Raw genomic sequence first — 26,991 nt, forward strand, 5'->3', positions numbered from 1 at the left:
CTGACTACCCTTCTATATTGCACACCCTTTGGTTTGTCAATTTTAATCTCACATGTTTTTACATACATTTTTCAAACTTTCTCATTTCAGTAGCTCCTTGGTCATGTGACCCAATGACCTCAAACAAGGTTGAGAATGTACACTCAATACACATTGCACACCCTTTAGTTTGTCCATTTTCATTTCAGGTGATTCACATGAATATTGTCAACTTTAGAATTTCAATAGCTCCTTGGTCGTGTGACCTACTGACTAAGTTTCAGAATGTACACTCAGTGGGCCTACACACTGCACACCCATTCGTTTTTTCTTTCCCCCACCCGCGAACCCGAAGCCACCCTCCCGACCAAGAACCAACGCCAAGGGAAGGGAGAGAGCTATTGAAATTAGAAACAATGAAAAACATAGAAGAATGTGTGTAAAATCACCTGAGATGAAAATGGATGAACTAAAGGATGTGCAATATATAAGGCTAGTGACTGGATGTTCTGAAAGTAGTTTGAGGGCTGTAGGTCATAAGACTAAGGAGCTATTGACATTTGAATCTTTAAAAATGAGATGCAAATGGACAGACAAAAGAGTATGCAATGTGTAGGCCCACTGAGTGTACATTATGAACCTTGTTTGAGGTGTGGGTCACATGACCAAGGCGCTATTGAATGTCAATTTTAAATAATTTAAAATAGTGTGTGATGTAAACCAACAAAACAGTGTGTGCAATGTGTCTATGGTTCTAGCTAACCCGATGGCAGTTTTGAACGTTTTAAGAGTAATGGTTAAAGAACTATTGAAATTTGAAAAATGAGATTTGTCACTATGTTGACGGTCCCTAACTGCTGTTGGTGAATGTAAGGAAAACTACTGGCAAATATCTGTCGAAGATCCAACCCGAATCTGTCTTGCCCAGTAGAGAGCTCAGGATGTGTAAAAGTCAGAGGACAGGAATTTTTAGAGTGAATGAGCCAACTCCAAGATTCCCAGGGTGTGAAAAGTGGTGCAGTAGGCCACTCATTTCAAGCACAGTGAGTGGGGTTGTTAATGATTGTGGCAGACCAGGGGGTTGGGTCAAAACGTTTACACAGATCAGACATGGACAGAGTAGGATTACCTCAGTTTCAAAGGTGTTTATTAAAATAATAGTTCAAAAGAAAAGAATATGTCTCCCAGATGAGACCCTCTCCGGTATACCGTCTTCTTGGCTCCGGGTCTTGCTGTATCCTTTGGGGATCAAAAACTGAACTCACTCCTGTTTCTTATGCAATCGTCCCCAACTATACAGGAGTCCTTTCTCCCCCACTCTCTTCCCTGTGTACTGCCCTAATGGCAGCTTTATGGGACTTGTACATCTGGTGAGCAATCAGCCCTTGATTGCTCACAACTCCCAATCAGCCCCAATTAGTCCTGGCCGGAAAGCCCATCGAGACCTGGCACGTCCAGCAGATGGAGCCATCGCCTCATGATGTATACTCCGTCTGTCACCAGGCCTCGACGAGTCTCCCCCTGGTGGCTGACCTGCTGTACGCCACCCCCCCTTAACTCTGTCGGGGAGGGGACTGTCATCAGTGCGACGTCTGTCTCCCTTCTCGATAGCACATCCGCGTTTCCATGCTTCGCCCCTGACCTCTGCACAACAGAAAAAGAGAAGCGTTGAAGGGACAAGAACCACCTGGTGACCCGATCGTTTATGTCCTTTCCCCTGGCCAGAAAGGGGAAAGACCAGACCAGGGGAACATGGTCCATGACCAGGGTGAAATGGGTACCTAACAGGTAACACTTGAGTGTCTAGCGCCCACTTCACTGCTAGACACTCTTTCTCAACAATAGACTACTTTTATCTCTAGGTATCAGCTTTTGGCTGATATACATGATGGGGTGCTCCTCTCCATCGTGTATCTGGGACAGAATGGCCCCTAGTTCTGTATCACATGCATTCGTCTGGACCACCATCGGCATCTGGAAATCGGGCATTACGAGAATCGGATGGGAGCACATCGCTTCTTTCAGACGGCTGAACGCTGCTTCTGTCTCGTCAGTCCATTTCACTGTTTTTGGGAGGCGGGCCCTGGTTAGATCGGTGAGGGGGGAAGCTATAGCCGCAAAGTTGGGGATAAACCACTATTCCAGTCCCAGGAAGGACTTGACCTGTGTCAAAATGCATGGAACTGGCCAGTCACGTACCGCGTGAACCTTCCTCTCCTGGGGCTTGACGTTCCCCCGTCCCATCAAATACCCCAGGTACCCCACCTTCTCGAACCCTAGTTTGCATTTCTTGGGGTTTGTGGTCAACCCAGGCTTGTCCGAGCGCGTCCAGCACCGCCTGGAGGTGCGTCAGGTGCTCTTCCTAACCTTGGCTGTGGATGATGATTTCATCCAGATAGGTCGCTGCGTACTGCTGGTGGGGTCGAAGCACTCTGTTCATCAGTCATTGGAATGTGGGTGGGGCTCCGTTGAGACCGAACGGGAGCATCCGGTACCGATAGAATCCGTCTGGTGTCAAAAACGCCAAAAACTCCTCCGTTGGAGGAGGCTGCCAACGGTCCATGCCAATATCCTTTGGTCAGGTCAAGGGTGCTGATGTACCGGGCCTTTCCCAATCGGTCAATAAGCCTGTCCACCCTCGGCATGGGGTAGGCGTCGAACAAGCTTATGTCGGTCACACCCCGGAAATCATTACAGAAGCAGAGGCTACCATCCGGTTTGGGCACCAACACGATGGGGCTGCACCATGCACTGTGGGACTCTTCAACAACCCCCATCCTCAGCATAGCCTCGACTTCCTGTTTTACGGCCTTCCGTCGGGCCTCCGGAATCTGATATGGCCTCTTTCGTACCATTTCCCCTTCTCGGAGAACACCGCCGTGTTCCGATCGACGAACTCCCTGAGCTCTTGCTTCTGTTCCGGGTCGAGGTCCTTATTGCTCAGGACCACCACTGGTACCGTTGGCGTTCTGGGTCCCGACCATAACACAGCCAAGGCTGTCCTCTCGTGCCACTTCTTCAACAGGTTCACATGGTAAATCTGTTGGGGTTTCCGTCTCCCCGGTTGCCATACGCATTCATTGACAGGTCCCAGCTTCTCAGTCACCTCGTATGGCCTGTGCCATGTTGCCAGGAACTTACATTTGGCCGTGGGGATTAAGACCAACACCTTGTCTCCCACCTGTAATTCTCGGGGCTGGGCTCCCCGATTGTAGACCTGGACATGGGCACATTGGGCATTCTCCATATGTTCCCTCACGACTGGCCATATGGCTGTCATCCGCTCCCTCATCGTCTCCACGTGCTCTACCACGCTGCGTACGGGGGTCGGTTGGGCTTCCCACACCTCCTTGGCAAGGTCCAGTAGGCCGCATGTCCTCCACCCGTAGAGGAGATCGAAAGAGGAAAACCCAGTGGAGAACTGGGGTACTTCTCAGATTGAAAACAATAGGTGTGGTAGTAGCTGGTCCCAGTTCTTCCCACCCTGCTGAATGACCTTCCGCAGCATTTGTTTGAGCGTTTTATTGAAGCGCTTGATGAGCCCATCCGACTGCGGGTGAAAGACTAAGCTCCGGATCTGCTTGATCTGCAGGAGAGCACACAACTCTTTCATTAGGCGGGACATAAACTCAGTACCTTGGTCTGTCAGGATCTCGTTCGGGATTCCCACCCGCTCTAAAGAGGTGGAACAGCTCCCGGGCGATTCCCTTGGATACCGCCGCCTGTAGGGGAATGGCCTCGGGATACCGGGTGGCATAATCTACTATCACCAGGATGTACCGGTGTCCTCATGCTGTTTTTACCAGTGGTCCCACTATGTCCATGGCGATGCGTTCAAAGGGCACCCCCATGATTGGTAGGGGGACCAGTGGGTTTCAGAAGTGTACTTTTGTGGCAGTGAGTTGACACTCAGGACAGTAGTCTTCCACGGCCCTCCTCATCCCGAGCCAATGGAACCGGGCGGCGATCCGTTCCCGGGTCTTCTCCATCCCCAGGTGCGCCCCCAACAGGTGGGTGTGGGCCAGCTGAAGAACGGTTACCACGTACCGTTGGGGCAGCAACAATACCTCTTGAAGTTCACCCTGTTGGCACGACACCTGATACAAAAGGTTATTCTTGATTTGGAAATGGGTGTATCATCAGTCTCTCACCCCCGGAAGTAGCTGTCCATCCACCGCTATCTCTTGGGCTGCGGCGGCTTTCAAGTTCGGATCCTCCCACTGGGCCGTCCCAAATTGTCCCCTCAGTTGGCCCCCAGCAGGTGTCTCGACTGGCCCCTCGAAATCGAGGAGGGGGAGGCTGGGCTCCTCCTCCAGTGCTTCCCCGGGGGGTGGGGGGGGGGGGGAGGTTGGGTTCTGTCGCCGACTCCGACTCCAGACCCGTAGATACAGGTTGGTCAACCGGTTGCTTCCGGGCCGCACAGGCGATGGGTCGTCCCCGCCCTCTTCTTCGACCAGCTCGTATCTTTTTCTTCAGCTCGTGCCCCCACGAGCCGTCCCACTAGGAGAGGTACCGGCAACTCTGGTACTGCACCCACCATCATCTGGCAGCTCCCTTGTGGCGTCACGATGTTGGGCGATACGGTTGGATACCACTTTGTGTCACTGTGAACACAGGCACTGGACATCTCCCTACCACGTTCGGTCTCCTGGTTCAGCAGGCTTGTGGTTAAGAGTGTAACCATACTTCTGGAGTCTAATAGAGCTTCCGTGTCTTGTCCGTCAACCTTCACCGGGACCATGGGTGCAGTTGGTTCACGGAGTGACCCACCTCGCCTCCGGGGCTTTCTGATGGCATCGACTCCTCTTGAGCCGGGCAATTCCAGGCAATGTGCCCCCGGGCGCCACACTCAAAACACCTCCTTTGGTCTCCATCTACCTGGGGTCGTCGGTGGCGGGTCGGCCCTACCCCAGCCGTCTCTCCACGGGTTTGCGATCCTTTGGCCCTGGCAAAGTCGGTTCAGGGTACACAGCGGTGGGGCTGTCCTTCCGTCTCTTTGAACGGTTCACCGACTTGGCCTGAGTGTTCTGATGTGTCTCCACTGCTTCCAGGAGGCCCTCCAAGGTCTGGGGCGCACATAGATTTGCTGCTCTCTTCATGTAGAGGGGTAGCACCCGTAAGAAGAGATTCAGGACCACTTTGTCAAGGATGGAGAGGGTAGATACGTCGGTTAGGATACGTCAGTTGCCCTGGTGACGCGCAGTAGGTCCCTCATCTGGGCTCAGGGGGATGCGTCGGGTACCTTTATTTATTTAACCAGGCAAGTCAGTTAAGAACACATTCTTATTTTCAATGACGGCCTGGGAACAGTGGGTTAACTGCCTGTTCAGGGGCAGAACGACAGATTTGTACCTTGTCAGCTCGGGGGTTTGAACTCGCAACCTTCCGGTTACTAGTCCAACGCTCTAACCACTAGGCTACGCTGCCGCTACGCTGCCGCGTAGCTACGCTACGAACCTCCAGTCGTGGAACAGTTGAGCCCGATGGGCCAGGTTGTACCCGTAGCGGCTGAGTATCTCCCATTTGAGTCCGTCGTATTTATCCGCCTGTTCGTCGTTCAGGTCCCAATATGCCTTTTGGCTATTCCCAGAGAGGAACAGGACCAGCAGACTTGCCCACTTCGGCCTTGGCCATCCTTCCCGCAGCGCTATCCGTTCAAACGTACAGAGGTATGTTTCGATGTCATCGTCTTCCTTCAGCTTGATTAAAAACTGGTTGGGATGTGATTCAGGAGATGCTCCTTCTTGCAGCTTCCTGATTTCCTCAACGAGGCGGATGTTTTGTAATCGCTGTTCCTCCAGCATTTGTTCCTGAACCGCCTGTTGTGCTTGTTGGGCCTGGACGAACTGAGCTATCAACTCGCCCATGCTGATGCTGTGTAAATGTCAACCCTGATCTGACCACGTTATCAGAATGCCCGCATTCTCCACCACTTGTGGAAGACCAGGGGGTTGGGTCAAAACGGTTATACAGATCAGACACAGACAGAGTAGGATTAGCTCAGTTTCAAAGGTGTTTATTAAAAGAATAGTTCAAAAGAAAATAATATGTCTCCTCGATGAGACCCTCTCCGGGATACCGTCTTCTTGCCTCCGGGTCTTACTGTATCCTGTGGGGATCAAAAACGGAACTCACTCCTGTTTCCTCTGCACCCGCCCCCTCTATATGGGAGTCCTTTCTTGCCCCACTCTTCCCTGTGTGCTCCCCTTCTGGCAGCTTTATGGGACTTGTACAGCTGGTGAGAAATCAGCCCTTGATTACTCACCAATTCCCAATCAGCCCCAATTAGTCCTGGCCGGAGGGCCCATCGAGACCTGGCATGTCCAGCAGATGGAGCCATCGCCTCGTGATGTATACTCCGCCTGTCACCAGTCCTCGATGAGTCTCCCCCTGGTGGCTGACCTGCTGTATGCCACATGATGCATGGTGAATTCTGCTTCAGAAATAATTTTAGTTAGTATAATCTAGCAGACAGACAGAGAGAGTGAGACAACAACAATAAATTGATGGATAAACACAGACACATGTCACTTGTGTGGATTCTGTCATTCTGCCCGCTTGATACTACAATCTATGAGCAAGTTATCGCTTTTGTATCTTGCAGGCCTATTCAGTACGCATTTATATTGAGAGAATTTTCAACCAGTTTCATCATGTGTGAAATTTGTTTCCATGTTGAGATTTAAAAAATGTTTCCTTGGTCCTTCACATGGTGGTGCTGCTGTCGCCACTTTTGGAAGTTACAAAGGCTTTTTATTATATAGAGTCTATGGTTGCATGCAAACACAAACTCTTTGGGTTGGGGCTGGGGGCAGTTGTATCATGCACAGTATCATGAATGATGATGCAGTCTTAGAATTAGAGACCGTGGTAGGGCCTATCTCTGTTCCTCTACCTAAAGCATGGACCCCTATATACCTATAGAAGGAAGAGAGACTGAATCAAACGGCCACCGTCAGATTCATGGCCATACAGATAATATGATTTGACTTCCTGTTCACTGTTGCCCCAGAGCTTTCCTTTAGCCGTCATTCATCCTGTGGATCCATGTCTTGCACAAAGTGGACCTGACAGCCTGAATTCCCATTGAACCATGCATTCATATTTTCTCATCATGTCCACTCTCTTGACTGCACATGTTCGCCCCCTGCCTTCCTGCATCAAACCTGTCTTCCTGCTTTCACGTGGCTCAGCCATGGCTATAGTGTTTTCATGGAAAACAGTTATGGCGAGACAAGTTGCAGCTCTTACAGTAGAAGGGAAATATTGTCCAGGGTACTGATACGGATTTTCTCTAGATAGTCAATCATTGCACACGAATGTACACAGTTGAAGTCAGAAGTTTACATACACCTTAGCCAAATACATTTAAACTCAGTTTTCACAATTCGTGACATTTAATCCTCGTAAAAATTCCCTGTCTTAAGAATGTGAAATGTCAGAATAATAGTAGAGAGAATGATTTATTTCAGTTTTTATTTCTTTCATCACATTCCCAGTGGGTCAGACGTTTACATACACTCAATTTGTATTTGGTAGCATTGCCTTTAAATGGTTTAACTTGGGTCAAACATTCCAGGTAGCCTTCCACAAGCTTCCCTCAATAAGTTGGGGGAATTTTGGCCCATTCCTCCCGACAGAGCTGGTGTAACTGAGTCAGGATTGTAGGCCTCCATGCTCATACATGCTTTTTCCGTGCTGCTTTGTTGTCCTTAAGCCATTTGCCACAACTTTGGAAGTATGCTTGGTGTCATTGTCCATTTGGAAGACCCCATTTGCGACCAAGATATAACCTGACTGATGTCTTGAGATGTTGCTTCAATATATCCACATAATTTTCCTCATGATGCTATTTATTTTGTGAAGTGCACCAGTCCCTCCTGCAGCAAAGCACCCCCACAACATGATGCTGCCACCCCTGTGCTTCACGGTTGGGATGGTGTTCTTTGGTTTGCAAGCCTCCCCCTTTATCCTCCGAACATAACGATGGTCATTATGGCCAAACAGTTCTATTTTGTTTCATCAGACCAGAGGTATGAGACAAAGTATGGGACAAAGTATGATCTTTGTCCCATGTGCAGTTGCAAACTGTAGTCTAGCTTTTTTATGGCGGTTTTGGAGCAGTGGCTTCTTCCTTCCTGAGCGGCCTTTCAGGTTAGGTTGATATAGGACTCGTTTTACTGTGGATATCGATAATTCTGTACCAGTTTTCTCCAGCATCTTCACAAGGTCCTTTAATGTTGTTCTGGGATTGATTTGCACTTTTTGCACCAAAGTACGTTAATCTCTAGGAGACAGAACGCGTCTCCTTCCTGAGCGGTAGGACGGCTGCGTGGTCCCATGGTGTTTATACTTGCATACTATTGTTTGTACAGATGAACGTGGTACCTTCAGGCGTTTGGAAATTGCTCCCAAGGACGAAGCAGACTTGTGGAGGTCTACATTTATTTCTGAGGTCTCATACACTTAGTGTATGTAAACTTCTGACCCACTGGAATTGTGATACAGTGACTTATAAGTTAAATAATCTGTCTGTAAACAATTGTTGGAAAAATGACTTTTGTCAGGCACAAAGTAGATGTCCTATCCAACTTATCAAAACTATAGTTTGTTAACAAGTATTTGGTGGAGTGGTTGAAAAATGAGTTTTAATGACTCCAATCTAAGTGTATCTAAACTTCCGACTTCAACTGTACATCTAGCGTACATCACTACGTGAGATCCTCCCTGGCCCATCAACCCAGACTCATCACCTCATCAGTCATTCCAACATCAATGACAAATATGGTACACTTCAATTAGGTCCCTCTACGTATTTCCGAAGTCGGCTCATACCGCATATCTAGTGTCAACAGTCCTATAATTACACCATGTTCATGGAACAGTGATGTGCATGCTTATTGTGCAATCTGATTTAGATAGATGGCAAACATGTTTTTTTACACTAGAAGTATTTCTTAACCTTTGTTTGACACGAGTCTACTTCTTATTATAAAGGTGACAGACAGGTGTTCAATGTTTATCAAATAGGTTTCAATGGAAACAGGAGGAGAATATAAGCTTCATTCTGGTTGCCACATGGGTGATAGATGCAGAGGCACAGGATGAAAAGCATGTATTCTGATAATCAGATGGGTGAGCATAGCTTTCCTCCCCCATAATAGAAGACTCTTCAAAAAGGGCTCCGACAAAAGACACTCTCCTGCTGAAAGAGAGGTGCATACACTCAGTCTTTTTAATTAACATCTCCTCTACATGTGAAGTATACAAAAAACATTGACAATGTAGCACAAAGAACCTAGGACTATACCAAACAATTAATTATAATTTTCAAATCTTTGCATAGTAGGGTAAATGTACGTAATTTTACCGAAGTTTGTTCCTATTATTCTATTTGTCAAGACAATATTTCCCAGTTTTAGTCAAGAACTATGTACTCTCCGGTATGTATTTATTTGGACAGTGAAGCTAAAATGTTTAATTTGGCTATACACTCCAGCATTTTGGATTTGAGGTCAAATGTTTTATAAAGTATGAGGCGATAGCACAGAATGTCACATTTTATTTGTTGGTATTTTATATACAATATACATATCTGTTTTACCGTTTAGAAATAACCGCACTTTATGCCTCTAGTCCTGCCATTTGAAGGTGTCAGAAGTAATTGGACAAATTACCCTTTTAGTGTATTAAATGTAGTCAAATGTTTAGTATTTGGTCTCATTTTCCTAGCACACAATGACTCCATCAAGCTTGTGTCTACAAACTTCTTGGATACATTTGCAGTTTGTTTTGGTTGTGTTTCAGATTATTTTCTGCCCAATAGAAATTAGTGGTAAATAATGTAATATGTCATTTTGGAGTCACTTTTATTGTAAATAACAATATAATATGTTCTTGAACACTTCTATATTAATGTGGAAGCTACCATGATTACGGATAATCATGAATGCATCGTGAATGAATAATGATAGAAAGTTAGAAAGTTACAGATGCACAAAGATCATGCCCACAAAACTTGATATTTGGTATGATATTTATCATTATTCATACCAAGCACACATCAAATTCCACAAAATTGACATTTTGCAATGGCCATCTCATCTCAATCTTGAAACCCATTAAAAACCTGTGGTTTGAATTGAATAGGGCATTCCATTAGTGCAGACGAAAGATATCAGAGATCTTGATGGATTCTGTATGGAGTAATCATCTAAGATCCCTCCCAATGTGTTCAACTGATAAAACAATGTATAAAAAAGGCTTAGGACAAGCTTGAGCTTTTCTGGAAAGTAATGTGAGAATGTCCGGTAAACTGAGGGTCAGTAAAGATGGGGGGGGGGGGGGACTATTGTGTATCAAATGTTTCCCTTCAATAAAAACATCTGACAGATGAAAAGAGAGGTTTGAGCAACCAGTCAATAAACTGTACTTTGAATACATGTTTCAATGCTTGGCAAAGATTCAAACAGACAAGTGTTTTAAACGTCTTCAGTGTGATGGTCATGGTAGTTACGCAAGCTTCTCTGACATGGTTACTCATGGCTCAGCATGGTTGTTGCCGATGTGGAAGAGATGAGGGAGACACAGATTAAGTAAATCTCATGCTGTGCAATAATCCTGCTCTCCAATCTCAATGCATCTCAAAAGGCTCATCCCTTCAAGGTGCTAAACCAGGACATCACAGTTATCTGAAATCTGTGTCTTCTCAATGTCAACTCATAATGTCACTAAGCATTCATCACAAGGTTGTCTGTTGTACACAAAGACGTCAACGACTAAATATGATTGCACCCTGACCCATCATTGCATTGCCAATAAAGGAGTCAAAATAGGCCCTTATTTCAGTGGGCTTTATATTCTGATAGACAAACATGTTGAACCAAATTCAACTTGCAGTAATCTATCCAGTCCAGACAATGGTCCATGCAATTGAAAGACAAAATGAAACCTGATGCAAACCAATATGAGCGTAAATTAACTTGAATGAGGGGATAATGATGAATATGCTGTCTTGCATTATACCGGATACTGATCATTAGACTGTATGAAGATGGTCCAGGCTCCATGGCTACTTTAGAGAACATGAATACACACAAGGCTTCATAGTTCTATTGCCTGGAGTGTAGATGGACTGAGCTCCATAACTACATTAGACATCATAGTGATGGATCTGACTCCGAATTGTGAGTACGTATATTTGAATGGGCCAGGTCTCATATTGAGTTTCCCACAGACAGGATGTGATGATGTGAATGTGAATGTGGCTGCTGTTTCCTAAGGATAATCTACAGAAAAATATGCGCTCTGTACATTACAAAATATTTGTCAAATATGTCAGGCTGCTTAATGGTAAACCTATTGGCAAAATGTGAAATTGTAAAATTGTTTTATTATATTGTTTTGCTAATAAAAAACGTGCAAGTGAGTTTGTCTTATGTGAGAACCTAATCAGCTAAACAGTATACAATAGTAGGATTCACAAAAATATTTCCTATAACTAGAATAATTTCTGGGATATTACTGGATTCCTGGCCTCCTTACTGCACCTTTCCCACCACAAACTGAAGAGAGATCAAACCATATCCATCCCCTCAGATGATCTATACTAATAAGGCTACACATGAAACCATATCTTCATTCCTAGATAGCCCCCCTGCCTGTTCCTCAGGTCTCTGTATCCCCTCACTCACAGAGGTCATAGACCTCTCATGTAACACACACACACACACACATATCCACCCAAATAGGGTGTAGCCTACAACTGTATACAGGCTACATTGCACAGAACACTTCACACAATCAGTATTTAACTATTTTCCACTAATCCGGTTAAAACTGTCTCTTTTCCAATTCAGTCGGAGGTAGAAGTGAATTGGGGCGCTGAGTAGCCTCTTTGCACATGGTCTAATTAGATGGGTATTTGAGACGCACAAAGCAGCGCGTGGTCAGTCTTGTTTACCGGCAGACATGGCTAGCCTACGTCAGTCTCTCAGTCTAGTGAGCGAGGAGTGGAGGTGGAGACAAAGCCCAATAAAGCAGGAACGGTTGCGTGAGAATGTCTGAATAAAAGATTAGTCATGTGTTGCATTTATTTTCCTAAAGGAAACCCTCATTATTTGCACTTTTAATGCAATTACTAACGGGTTGAGCTTGTAAACACAAGAATTGCTCATAACATCCACGTCATTATTACAAGATGACCACTGTTCATTAACACATTTATGATGTTGCACCAAGCTCCCTTAGGAACATAACGCCCCCGCTCCCTCAGGTTCGTCATACAGTAGTCAAACATGTGCAATTGGGTCCTGGAGTTTTTCAGGAAGTACAGTGCATTCGGACCCCTTGAATTTTTCCACATTTTGTTACGTTACAGCCTTATTCAAAAATGTATTCAAAAAAAAAAATCTACACACAATACCCCATAATAACAATCCAAAAAGAGGTTTTTAGAGAAGAAATTTTTTTATTAAATATAAAACAGAAATATTATGTTTACATAAGTATTCAGACCCTTCACTCAGTACTTTGTTGAAGCACCTTTGACAGCGATTATAGTCTCCAGTCTTCTTGGGTATAGCGCTGTAAGCTTGGCACACCTGTATTTTGGGATTTTCTTCCATTTCTCTCTGCAGATCCTTTCAAGCTCTGTCAGGTTGGATGGAGCGTGTTTCTGCACAGCTATCTTCAGGTCTTTCCAGAGATGTTCGATCGGGTTCAAGTCCAAGCTCTGGCTGGGCCACTCAAGGACATTCAGAGACTTGTCTCGAAGCCACTCCTGCGTTGTCTTCGCTGTGTGATGAGGGTCATTTTCCTGTTGGAAGGTGAGCTTTCGCCCCAGTCTGAGGTCCTAAGCGCTCTGGAGCAGGTTTTCATCAAGGATCTCTCTGTACTTTGCTTCGCTCATCTTTGCCTTGATCCTGACTAGTCTCCCAGTCCCTGCCGCTAAAAAACATCACAACAATATGATGCTACCACCACCATGCTTCACCGTAGGGATGGTGCTAGGTTTCCTCCAGATGTGACGCTTGGCATTCTGGCCAAAGAGTTCAATCATGGTTTCATCAGACCAGAGAATCTTGTTTCTCATGATTTTAGCAAACTCCAAGCGGGCTGGCAAGAGTCTTTTACTGAGGAGTAGTTTCTGTCTGGCCACTCTACCATAAAGGCCTGATTGGTGGAGGGCTGCAGAGATGCTTGTCTTTCTGGAAGGTTCTCCCATTTCCACAGAGGATCTCTAGTGCTCTGTCATAGTGACCATCGGGTTCTTGGTCACCTCCCTGGCCAAGGCCCTTCTCCCCCGATTGCTCAGTTTGGCCCACTCTAGGAAGGGTCTTGGTGGTTCCAAACTTCTTCCATTTAAGAATTATGTAGGCCACTGTGTTCTTGGGGACCTTCAATGCTGCAGACATTTTTTTGAGCGCTTCTCCAGAACTGTGCATCCACACAATCCTGTCTCGGCGCTCTACAGACAATTCCACTCGACCTCATGGCTTGGTTTTTGCTTTGACATGCACTGTCAATTGTGGCACCTTACAAGTGTGTGCCTTTCCAAATCATGTCCAATCAATTGAATTTACCACAAGTGGACTCCAATAAAGTTGTTGAAACAGCTCAAGGATGATCAATGGAAACAGGATGCAGCTGAAACAGGATGCAACTGAGTTCAATTTCGAGTCTCATAGCAAAGGGTCTGAATACTTAATGTAAATAAAGTATTTATTTTTTTATAAGTGTGCAACAATTTCCAAAAACCTGTTTTCACTTTGTCATTCTGGGGTATTGTGTGTAGATTGCCGAGGATTTTTAAAAAATTGAATCAATTTTAGAATTAGACTGTAAAGTAACAAAATGTGGAAAAAGTCCAGGGGTCTGAATACCTACCAAAGGCACTGTATAGGCCTAGACTACGATGGGAAGCGGGGCAGGAGCATCTGTCACCACTATTTAATATACTCTTAGTTAAATTCAGGTTTGGTATTTTCTGTGGCCTTTACTCAGCAGGTGTCTTTCAAAACGTTATCTAACCACACTCAAAAGAGAACAAGAGGAAGACTACAATGACTAATTGTATACCAAACAAATGTGAAAATGTCAAGGTCTACAACAGGTCACGTTTTGTGTGTGCTGTATAGATAGATCTCTTATTTTGGAAGCCGCAGAACGGTCCAGATGGGGGAAACTGTCCATTATGCTGTGGTGCTGAACTTTTTATAGGGATGAGTAGTTGTGATTGTGTTTTTTTTAAATGTAGTTTATATACAGTATATGATATGACATCGATATGAAAACCTTTAGACCTGGGATGTTTTGCTGTTGGTGTAGGCTGTATGATAGGCTTACATTTCCCTCATGGCAATTAGCCAGCAGTCACAACTACACCAACAGTACCTCATTATTAAAGTCTACTTATTCCCTTCGTGAAAGTGAATATTTTGTAATCATCAGTGTGTGACATTAATGTGAGATTAGTTGCATAACCATTACCATGTTACATTTAGGCATATAGTTGTGATACTCCTCCCCCCACCCCATCCACACCCCCTCCTTCCACTCAGTGTTCATAAATACTGAGGCGCCTTGTGCTTTGAGTGAGAGGTATATAGGTATATCACAGCAGATACAGCAGCAGTGGACTGCCTTACTTATTCTCACTAAAACATATCAATCAAAGGACTTTGACATGTATTCAAACAAGATTGACGGGCCGCGCAGAGGAAGGTCTTTCGACTCTATGAGTTCTTCATTGCACACTTGTTACGAGGAAAAGCAACTGAATAATGAGGTAAATTAAATGTATATTGTAAGTAAATAATAACTGGCTAAACTAAACGAAATTATTTTCCATGGAACAATACAAATGAACAGTCATTTTACGTTGCTTTTGGCAAAGGCTTGAATAATCAAACATGATGCATTTTACTTTCGACTTCAATTATCACACATAAATGATTTACTTTTGTTGCGCCAATCTGTAATCTTACCCTCCACTTCATTAGTTAATTTACTTTCTGTTCATGTCAGAACCACTCTGGTTAGGTTTAGCTAGCTCTCTTATGTGTGACCTAACCCTAACCCACCTAAGTCTGGAGACAAATGAGATGCGTAGCCTACGTCATACAATAAGGAGGTCATTGCAAAATACATTATAGTAAAGTGAAATAAAGGTGCACGCAGTCATAACTTTTCAGAACGCTTACACCGCAGATCTTCGCAGACATCAGACTAGATAAAATAAGTTATTTGTCTGTGTTCACTACGAGCCACTGCATCTTAATTTAGGCATATCATTGAGATATTAACTAAAACAACGCAAGTAATTGATAAGACTGTGCACGTTTGTGTACAACATGTTGATTTTAATTGTATTTCCTGTCAATGAATGTACATTTAATTTAGATTAATTAGCCTATTCCAAAAATATTTATAATATTCTGATGATTGACATAGACTGGCCCCAAAATACATTTGGCATCAACTGAAATGAAACCGACAAAATCAACTATTTGAACACCTAAAGATGATAAGAGAATACGTCCAGGATATGTTCCCTTGATGGATTTATTGCTGCGCTGAAAGTAGCCATCTATAATCCCGGGTTGGATTTGGATTGGAGAGCGCTATCATTCGTCACCAAATGCGATTACTGCTGCAGATCTCTTTACAATGAGACAGACACAACTCAGCATTGCCAAAATACATTTTGCCTACGGAAAAAAAAATCGACAGTTTAACGCTTCCAATCTATAGGCTAATTAAGTGTGTGGTATTTAGACCTAACGATATCAGTCTAAATTATGATATTATTTTGTCCCTATACTTTATTTTCAGTCACAGTTTTAAAGTTCCTTTTGAATGCAGCCAAGTGTAGTCGCTGTCCAGTGCTGAAATCTCGAAGTAGCCTGATTAGGTGGGGTATTCAGTTTGCGTTCAGCTGCAGTGAATACTGTGATTGTTTACTCTTAACCCTCCTGTTGAGTTCGTTTCATGTTAATTAATTCTGTGTTCCTGGTCCAAAATGACCGCCCCATTATATCTGATTATAAATTCATAATAATACATATTATCACGTAATGTTGTGTTAGATGTTTTTAAAATTTATGGCCTGTAGGCCTCATTGACCTGAGCTCATAAAACTCGTTTTTGAGTAATAAAACATAATGTATGGATTATTTTGACTATAACAAATACTCAGATTAAACATATTGTGCTATATATCACAGACTACTTTGTGTCAAAGTTTAACAAGGACATTTGTTTTGAAACCATTTCACATTTTTAAATAGTGACAGGATTTTATGTCATCAACCCGGGATATGGCGTATCTCGTTGGCCCTGGGGTCATCCTGATAACATTTTCAGCCGATCTCTCCTCTCTGGTGGAGATGAAGACCACGACAAATTCCCATTATTTGACCGGAATGTAACAACAACCTCAGCAGGGCCCTCTACCTCGTCACTGGATTGTTCCACATCGATTGTCTCTTGGTCTGGATCATATTCTCTTTGTTGTCTTCAACTTCTGACACTTTCTCCTCTAATGTATCTTCACTGTCAATTTCCTGGCCTCTCTCCTCCTTACCAGTGTCATGATCAAAGATATGATCAAGAGCCTCACATACAGTATATCGTTTGGCCATTGTGCTGCCACAGAATGAATTGTGAGCAAGGCCTCAAAAAAGATTGATATACCAGAGCTGCGAGAAAAGTTAAAGATTATTATTGAAACAATGTTGCGATTGTTTGTGAGAATGCCAACAGGTGTGGTTGCTGTGGGGGAAATATTCTATTCCCGTGGGGGTTGCCATGGAAGCCAAGAAGGGGAGTGAGGTGTGTGTGTGTGTGTGTGTGTGTGTGTGTGTGTGTGTGTGTGTGTGTGTGTGTGTGTGTGTGTGTGTGTGTGTGTGTGTGTGTGTGTGTGTGTGTGTGTGTGTGTGTGTGTGTGCTCAAACACACATGCATGTGGTGGTCTGGGAGAGGAAGTGTGTCCATCTGATGAATGGGCATGTGCCTGAACTAAATTTTATACACTAATTGTAATCTCACACCCATTCATTACTAATGGGAACGCCACAGGTGTACAAAAGTTAAATAAAACACCCAAAATGTCAGGAAAATTATCAAAATGTATTTTGTGTGTTCAGATGTGCTGTGTGGACGAAGTCATGGAACCTTATGACAATCAGATTAAATTAACTACATTTTTCAGAGAGAAAACTTGAAAATCGGTCCAATTCGACCGGAACACAGCAGGAGGGTTAATTTACACTTTGGTGAGCTTTGGTTGTGTAAATACATTGTTTGATTTAGTTGCTCTTTCTTTGTGAGGCTAGCAAACTCTTGTTCAAATACAGCTTTTAGCACAGGATATTGAACAAATCCGTAGGCCTATCAGTCCATCTAAAACGCAGCTTGCCCTTTCAAACAAATTGTCGTCGGAGGTGATGTGCTTTTCCAAAACAATTAACTTCCTTTTCAGCCTTGATAAATGGTGTATCACAGCCCAAAACACTGCCAAATCCTTACTTTCCACAAATAGGCCTTGCCAGCTCCGAGGTTTGTTTTTCATTAATATTTTCACTCGCTTTCCCAACAGATGAAAAAGTGTACCTTCAGCAAGATTGACGAGAACAAGGACAACAAGAGTTCATCTTGGGAGAATGGTCGCTCTTTAGAAAAGGGTCGCACGGCCATCGCCTTTTCCCTCAAGAATGAAGTTGGCGGGCTCGTTAAGGCGCTAAAACTTTTTCAAGTAAGGTTGAATATTTTAAAGTAGGCTATCACATACCAAACGGGTGATGGTAGACACCAGTGTTGGGAAGTAGTGAACTACATGTAGTTCAACTAGTAATTTAACTACATTTTGCAGTAGTTTGGTGTTAGTTGAACTCAATTCAAATCTTGATAGTGTTTTTATTACTTAATAACTTTTTTGGGGGCATGTAGCGGTGAAGCTAAGTACCGGGACAACAGACTACTTTTTGTTGCAAAAATAAAATATGTGTGAAGTAGGCAATCATTTCCTTTCTTTTTCAGTATTGGACTTGCCTAATTCTCACTTGAAACATAGTTTTTGTGTTTAATAGGCTAAATTACACATTCTGTTAACATCTGACTCCAAAGTGATCTATTCTTGCAACTTGTAGTCTATGACATTTCAGATTTAGATATGATAATTTATCAAGAAGTAGTTTGGATGTAGCTAACACATTTTTCTAAGTAACTTTAGTTAAATGAACTATATTTTCTTAAGGGTAGCTTTAGTGTGGCTTAATTAACTCCCTCCAGTGTGAAGTAATTGGTAGCTTTGTAAACTATTTTTTCTGAGTAACTTCCCCAACACTGGTAGAGACATTATCATGCACATCAGATACATGACATAACTTTAAATGTCTTGTTATTATAATCATCACCAGGAGAACCACGTCAACCTTGTTCACATCGAGTCCCGAAAATCGAGGCGGCGCGGCTCAGAATTTGAGATCTTTGTTGACTGTGACAGTGGCCACGAGCAACTCAAGGAGCTCACTGAGCTGCTACGAAAGCACGCCGCCAACGTAGTTGATATGGACCATGACCAACCTGACAATTCCAGCCTGCCTGAAGAAGGTAGGCCCAGCTGCTACTTTTGAAATAATTTCAGTCCCTAAAGTCTAGCCACGTAGGCTTATTATCTATTACTAGACTAATTACCTCGGCATGTAGCGAAAGAGAGACTTCCAGATTGTTGTATGAGGTTACTGAAGGGTCAGTGCTATCCGGAATCCTTGGGACATCCCTACCCCACACCCTAACCTTAACCCCTACCCTTACCCGAACCATAATCATATCCCTTACCTATCCATAACCCTAACCCTTACCTTAACCATTTTAAATGTAAACTTCAGTGAGGTAGGGATATCCCAAGGATCCCAAATAGCCCCAGACATGACTAAAATCTAGTGTAGAGGCCATCCCAGATCATCCCATGTTTTTTTTGTTTCAGACACTGAAGATATTCCCTGGTTCCCAAAGAAAATCTCAGACCTGGACATGTGTGCTAACCGTGTCTTGATGTATGGCTTAGACCTGGATGCTGATCACCCAGTAGGCATACCTTCTAATATGCTCTGGTCAATGACTTTACATTCTAGTTGCAAGCCTGTCTGACCATAGATATCCTATAATTATTTTTAAATAAAAATGTTTATTGAGTGTGGCAGTCACACTCCTTTTGTAATTTTTGAAGAGACAGAATAGTGTTGGAAAGACAGAGGGAGTCAAAGGGCAGTGGGCCTGATTTGAATCCTTCTGACTCTGGTATATATGTGTGCCAGGGTGAGCGGCTTAGACCGCTAGACCACCATAGGCCACAAGATATCCAATAATTCATAATATAGGATCTCTATGTCTCAGACTCTCACTGACCTACTGAAACAGGAGGCAAACCTGTGACAATGGTACAACTATCAAAGCCAGTTAGAACTACACTGACTGTATTAGAGTGGCAGATGGAGGATTAGACTAATACTTCTATTGTGATAAGCGGCACACTTACGGAATAGCCACTCAGTAAGTCAGTGCATGAGTTGCTGTCACACCACAATTACTTATCTTTTCTGTCTGCAGGGCTTCAAGGACAATGTCTACCGCAAAAGAAGGAAACACTTTGCTGATCTTGCCATGAGCTACAAACAGTAGGTCATATTATCATGCTATGTGAGATCTGATTTAGAAAGCTATGATGCTATGTGTATTTAATACTTTAATGTCCTAATGCACACAGGTATAGCTAGACATTTCTACTGTATTTAAAAAAAAGTAACCTTTATTCAACTAGGCAAGTCAGTTAAGAACAAATTCTTATTTACAATGACGGCCTAGGAACAGTGGGTTAACTTACTTGTTCAGGGGCAGAACAACACCTTTTTCATTGTAGTGCTACTCTCTTTCATTATATTTCTGTTTCTCTCTTTCTCCCTCTCTTTTAGTGGGGATCCAATTCCGCATATCGAGTTCACAGAGGAGGAGGTGAAGACCTGGGGTGTGGTTTATCGGGAGCTAAATAAGCTGTATCCAACCCATGCTTGCCGGGAGTACCTGAAGAACCTGCCACTGCTCTCCAAGCACTGTGACTGCAGGGAGGACAACATCCCCCAGCTGGAAGATGTGTCACGCTTCCTCAGAGGTGAGACAGGCAGAGTCTGCCGCTGTACATGACACCACACAGTCTCATTCAGTCTGATGCTTATCAGCATAATGAAGGCTATTGTAAAATGAAAAGTGTGGATTTAGGGGTATCAAATTAGATGTTGCTGAATGTGTCGCGGCCTTTTACTTGAGAAAAACGTATGTGTGTGTTTCATCAGAGCGCACAGGCTTTATCATTCGGCCCGTGGCAGGTTACCTCTCCCCACGAGACTTTCTGGCAGGTTTGGCTTTCCGGGTTTTCCACTGCACTCAGTATGTTCGCCACAGCTCTAACCCGCTCTACACACCTGAGCCGTAAGTACCCCTTGACACATGTTACATTAATAAGGAGAAGTTAGTCTAGGCAAATGTTAATTTACTTTCATTGTTGAACATAAATCCATCTGATGTTGAGTATATCAGTGTGATGTTCATAGTCACATACTGTAAACATAGCAGTACATCACCATACCAAAAACCATCATAGAGGAACATAGTATCATTCCATACAAAAAGCCTGTATTTGATTGAACAAGCCTGGCCTGTCACACCCCTAAGCAAACTTAACTCTTCCGGCTGATTGCAACTCAAAAGGGCATTTTCCACAGCTACAGTCCAGCATGAGATAGGTACTCAAAGGTGCTTCTGCATACATAATCATTCAAATCAAATCAAATTTTATTGGTCACATACACATGGTTAGCAGATGTTATTGTGAGTGTAGCGAAATGCTTGTGTTTCTAGTTCTGGCAGTGCAGCAATGTCTAACAAGTAATATCTAACAATTTCACAACAAATACCTAATGGAATAAGGAATGGAATGGAATAAGAATATATAAATATATGGATGAGCAATGGCAGAGCGGCACAGGCTAAGACGCAATAGATCGTATAGAATACAGTATATACAGTTGAAGTCGGAAGTTTACATACACTTAGGTTGGAGTCATCGAAACTCGTTTTTCAACCACTCCACAAACTATAGTTTCGGCAAGTCGGTTAGGACATCTAATTCATGCATGACACAAGTCATTTTTCCAACAATTGTTTACAGACAGATTATTTCACTTATAATTCACTGTATCACAATTCCAGTGGGTCAGAAGTTTACGTACACTAAATTGACTGTGCCTTTAAACAGCTTGTGAAATTCCAGAAAATTATGTCATGGCTTTAGAAGCTTCTGATAGGCTAATTGACATAATTTGAGTCAATTGGAGGTGTACCTGTGGATGTATTTAAAGGCCTACCTTCAAGCTCAGTGCCTCTTTGCTTGACATCATGGGAAAATCAGCCAAGACCTTCACACTGTAGACCTCCAGAAGTCTGGTTCATACTTTGGAGCAATTTCCAAACGCCTGAAGGTACCACGTTCATCTGTACAAACAATATTACACAAGTATAAACACCATGGGGCCACGCAGCTGTCATACCGCTCAGGAAGGAGACACGTTCTGTCTCCTAGAGATGAATGTACTTTGGTGCTTAATGGAGAAATGTCCTCTGGTCTGATGAAACAAAAATAGAACTGTTTGGCCATAATGATCATCGTTATGTTTGGAGGAAAAAGGGGAAGGCTTGCAAGCCGAAGAACACCATCCCAACCGTAACGCACGGGGATGGCAGCATCATGTTGTGGGGGTGCTTTGCTGCAGGAGGGGCTGGTGCACTTCACAAAATAGATGGCATCATGAGGGAGGAAAATGATATGGATATATTGAAGCAATGACCCCAAGCATACTTCCAAAGTTGTGGCAAAATGGCTTAAGGACAACAAAGTCAAGGTATTGGAGTGGCCATCACAAAGCCCTGACCTCAATCATATAGACATTGTGTGGGCCGAACTGAAAAAGCGTATGCGAGCAAGGAGGCCTACTAACCTGTCTCAGTTACACCAGCTCTGTCAAGAGGAATGGGCCAAAATTCACCCAACTTATTGTGGGAAGTTTGTGGAAGGCTACCCAAAAAGTTTGATCCAAGTTAAACAATTTAAAGGCAATGCTATCCAACTACTAATTGAGTGTATGTAAACTTCTGACCCACTGGGAATGTGATGAAAGAAATAGAAGTTGAAATAAATCATTCTCTCTACTATTATTCTCACATTTCACATTCTTAAAATTAAGTGGTGATCCTAACTGACCTAAGACAGGGAATTTTTACTTGGATTAAATGTCAGGAATTGTGAAAAACTGAGTTGAAATGTATTTGGCTAAGGTGTATGTAAACTTCCGACTTCATCTGTACATATGAGAAGAGTAATGCAAAGATATGTAAACATTATTCAAGTGGTATTATTAAAGTGATTGGCGTTCCATTTATTAAAGTGGCCAATGATTTCAAGTCTATGTAGGCAGCAGCCTCTCTGATGGCTGTTTAACAGACTGATGGCCTTGAGATAAAAGCTGTTTTTCAGTCTCTCAGTCCCAGCTTTGATGCACCTGTACTGACCTCACCTTCTGGATGGTAGCGTGGTAAACAGGCAGTGGCTCGGGTGGTTGTTGTCCTTGGTGATCTTTTAAGCCTTCCTGTGACATCGGGTGCCGTAGGTGTCCTGGAGGGCAGGTAGTTTGCCCCTGGTGATGCGTTGTGCAGACCGCACCAGCCTCTGGAGAGCCCTGCGGTTGTGGGCGGTGCAGTTGCTGTACCAGGCAGTGATACAGCCTGACAGAATGCTCTCAATTGTGCTTCTGTAAACGCTTTGGAGTGTGCTAGGTGACAAGCCACATTTCTTAAGCCTCCTGAGGTAGAAAAGGCGCTGTTGCGCTTTCCACTGTCTGTGTAGGTATACCATTTCAGTTTGTCAATGATGTGTACGCCGAGGAACTTAAAACTTTCCACCTTCCCCACTACTGTCCCCCTGGTGTGGATAGGGGGGTTGATTGTTTCAAAAATCTAATGGAAGAACACTTGGTTACACTGTCACAAAGTTGCACATGTCTGCCCATTGGCTTAACAATCAACATACTGTATGTACGTGTGTGTTTATGTGTGCATTACAGAGACACATGTCATGAGCTGTTGGGTCATGTCCCTCTGCTGGCAGAGCCTAGTTTTGCCCAGTTCTCCCAGGAGATAGGTCTGGCTTCTCTGGGGGCCTCAGAAGAGTCTGTCCAGACGCTGGCCACCGTAAGTGCTGTTTCCATTATAACAATATCCAAACACTGTGCTTGAATTGAACTGTTTTTCTTGTCTAACTGATATATTCAAACGTTGTTGGCTTTTTGTGTTTTTGTTTTGCAGTGTTACTTTTTCACAGTAGAGTTTGGCCTGTGTAAACAGGAGGGAAAGATGAGAGCCTACGGCGCAGGACTACTCTCCTCTATCAGTGAGCTGAAGGTAAAAGTATTTCATATTAATTTTAATATTCAAACACCATTTAAAGTGTAAAAACACCATCTGATGCAAAGGAAAAATCCGAAGATACTTTTTTTCCCTCATACAGCATGCACTCTCCGACAATGCAAAGATCATGCCCTTTGACCCCAAGGTCACCTGCAAGCAGGAGTGCATTATCACTACATTCCAAGACGTCTACTTTGTGTCAGAGAGCTTTGAAGAGGCCAAAGTCAAGATGAGGTAGGTCAATTGTGACCTTACATTCCTGGCTGTTCTGTGGGCAGATAAACTGTTAGTGGGCGAATAAACTATTATTTTACCTTTCCAAACCTTGGCTGTGTTATGTTTTCATCATCATCTGTTCTTATGCACACAGGGAGTTTGCCAAAACCATCAAGCGTCCGTTTACAGTGAGGTACAACCCGTACACCCACAGTGTGGACGTGCTGAAGGACACATCCAGTATCAACAGCATGGTGGAGGATCTGAGACATGAACTAGACATCGTGGCCGACGCCCTACAGCGCCTTAACAAACACTATGCTGTCTGACCAGCCTGCCTGGCCCTCATACTTGCAAGGGTTGCAAAATTCTGGTAACTTTCCCAACATTTCCAGGTAGTCCAGAAATCCCGGTTGGAGAGAATCAGGAGGAAACAAGCAAGAAATATGATATCCTCCAACCAGTATTTTTGGAAAACATGGGAATTTTCAGAAATGTTGCAACCATATACCTGACACAGCCCTGTACAGCTGTCTGTAGTTGTCTACCACCTGATCCTTACCAAGCAGCTCGCTGCTTTAATCCTACTCACTGATATCCCCAAACAGCCTTTTACCTACAAAATAAATAACTCTTAAAATTCAAATGTTAAATTAACTTTATTAAATTATTAACCAGTAGTTGACTTTAAAATTCAATACATTTTTGGGTTTGTCATGTGAATAATAATATTGACTAAGGATGATTAGAATGTGACCAAAACGGACCTTTCCTTGGCTCTTGCTTATAATTACTAATCTTCTCTTGTTTTTTATATACTGTATTTCTTTTCTTTTGAAGGTTCTATCTTAATGCAACAGGAGTCTTATAGATATTGTATTGTACTCTATTGGCATAAACCGTTTCAATACATTTGTGAATGTGCTAGTGTGGATGTAAAGTTACATGCTTGCGTGTATAGTGAGTGACAGTCTATACATGTATTATCACATTGCACAAAGCATAGGGATGTGGTAGTATTATATGATTGTGTGTGTGTGTGTGCGTGTGCGTGTACCTTATCGACCTTCTGCTGCTACTACTGTTGACCTCCAGTTGTCTATTTATCATAAGATGTTCAAGGATGGAATTTATGTGCATGTATCAGTGTTTGGAAGATGACATGAATGTACTTCTATTGAAAATATTTAATTTGTGTAAAAAGATCCCTGGTAAACCAATCCTTGCATTGGGAAGTGGTTGTCTGCATTCTGGGCTTTGAGCTATGGGGAAATATTTACAGTAGTTTCTTTGTTCTGTTTTTCTCTCATTAAATGTACTCCATGTTCACACACTGTGTTATACTATGTGCTATGATTGCTAATAATTACTCATCATTATCATTAAAATTTCCTTAGAGAACACATAAAAAGCTAGCCACATCCAGGAGAATATATATAAAAGCAACATGTTTCATGAGATGAAATAAAATATCCAATAAATGTTCCATACACACAAAGTTTATTTCTCAATTTTGTGCACAAATTTGTTTACATCCCTTTTAGTGAGCATTTTTCACTGGTGAGGACATTTTTCATGTCCTCACCAGGGTCTTGACCTGATTGCAGTTTTGCATCAGAACTGAATTCAGTGTGCAAATGCTCACCTTCGATGGCCACTGGCATGCTGGAGAAGTGTATTCTTCACGGATGAATCCCGATTTCAACTGTACCTGGCAGATGGAAGATAGTGTGTGTGGCGTCATGTGGGTGAGTGGTTTGCCGATGTCAATGTTGTGAACAGAGTACCCCATGGTGGTGGTGGTGGTGGTGGTGGGGTTATGGTATGGGCAGGCATAAGCTACGGACAACAAACACAACTGCATTTTCTCAATGGCAATTTCAATGCACAGAGATACTGTGACGAAATCCTAAGGCCCATTGTCGTGCCATTCATCCGCCGCCACCACCTCATGTTTCAGAATGATAATGCACAGCCCCATGTCGCAAAGATCTGTACACAATTCCTGGAATCTGAAAATGTCCCAGTTCTTCCATGGCCTGTGTACTCACCAGACATGTCACCCATTGAGCATTGATGCTCTGGATTGACGTGTACGACATCGTGTTCCAGTTCCCGCCAATATCCAGCAACTTCGCACAGCCATTGAAGATGGCCACAGGCCACAAGCAGCAACCTGATCAACTCTATGCAAATTACATGTGCATGAGGCAAATGGTGGTCACACCAGAAACTGGTTTTCTTAACCACGCCCCTCCCTTTTTCAAGGTATATGTGACCAACAGATACATATCTGTATTCTCAGTCATGTGAAATCCATAGATTAGGGCCTAATTTATTTATTTCAATTGACTGATTTCCTTATATGAACTGTAGCTCAGTAAAATTATTGAAATTGTTGAATGTTGCATTTATATTTTTGTTCGGTATAACTACCTTTAAAGTAAGCTCAAAAATGCCTCAAGCAACACAGAGTTAGATTGCGATTGTTTAACATAGACGCTCTGTTCTTCACCGGCTGCAATATAAATCAATGGCCAGAGGGGGGAGGGATTGTATAACTTTATGGAAAAATACTAACTCTCACACGTGGCAGGAGGGGTCAACCTTGGTTATGGCCTAGTAGCATTTGTGCAATGAGTTGTTTTTCAAAGTTATGATGAGGCTACAATTGGCATCACATAGAACAGGCACTATATGCATTAATTGCATATGGAGTGTTTGTTATCAAGACACACCCCACACATTGGGGTATTGATCAGATTGAGAATGCAGGATGGACAGGAAGTCATAAGGTGGTTTGATGCAGGATCAGGTGGGGTAGACATCTATCTCACTGCTGTGATAGTGCTTTTCCCCCATAATCCTAGGATATACTATTGCAAACATGGAGGACATGTTAGTTTGGTCATGTTGCATAGGCAGTGCCGATGAGAGAGAATGAGAATATAATTAACGAGAAGTATCGCTCGCCCTCAACTCAGATGATTGCATATAGGTTGATTTAAAAGGGAGAATGTGTGTGAAATGTGTGTGTATTTATATGAGCTGATACTGAACATGTCAGTGTCCACGGCCCTGCCTATGCCTCTGTGTGTCTGCATTTGTGCATGCATGCACATGTGGGTGTGTGTACATTCCTCCACACTTTGTATTTATGATATGTGTCTGATTTGGCACATATCTCATATGTATAAACTGCACTCCACACTATTCTACGGTATCTTAGTTATTTTTAAATTGTGTTTACATATTGCATCACCCATTTCATACTGTATG

General features: G+C 43.2%; 1 protein-coding gene across 1 annotated transcript; it reads left to right on the forward strand.

The window, feature by feature from the left end:
• Positions 1 to 14,577: 14,577 nt before the first annotated feature.
• On the forward strand, positions 14,578 to 25,210 carry LOC109873104 (tryptophan 5-hydroxylase 1-like). Its single transcript, XM_020464640.2, has 11 exons — positions 14,578 to 14,767; positions 17,579 to 17,734; positions 18,399 to 18,591; positions 18,968 to 19,068; positions 19,591 to 19,658; positions 19,953 to 20,149; positions 20,331 to 20,466; positions 23,154 to 23,280; positions 23,395 to 23,490; positions 23,597 to 23,730; positions 23,867 to 25,210. The coding sequence occupies exons 1-11, from the start codon at positions 14,666 to 14,668 to the stop codon at positions 24,039 to 24,041; spliced, it is 1,485 nt and encodes a 494-aa protein (XP_020320229.1). The 5' UTR covers positions 14,578 to 14,665; the 3' UTR covers positions 24,042 to 25,210.
• Positions 25,211 to 26,991: the final 1,781 nt, after the last annotated feature.

Source organism: Oncorhynchus kisutch, linkage group LG3 (genome assembly GCF_002021735.2).
Source record: "Oncorhynchus kisutch isolate 150728-3 linkage group LG3, Okis_V2, whole genome shotgun sequence".
Classification (NCBI taxonomy): domain Eukaryota; kingdom Metazoa; phylum Chordata; class Actinopteri; order Salmoniformes; family Salmonidae; genus Oncorhynchus; species Oncorhynchus kisutch.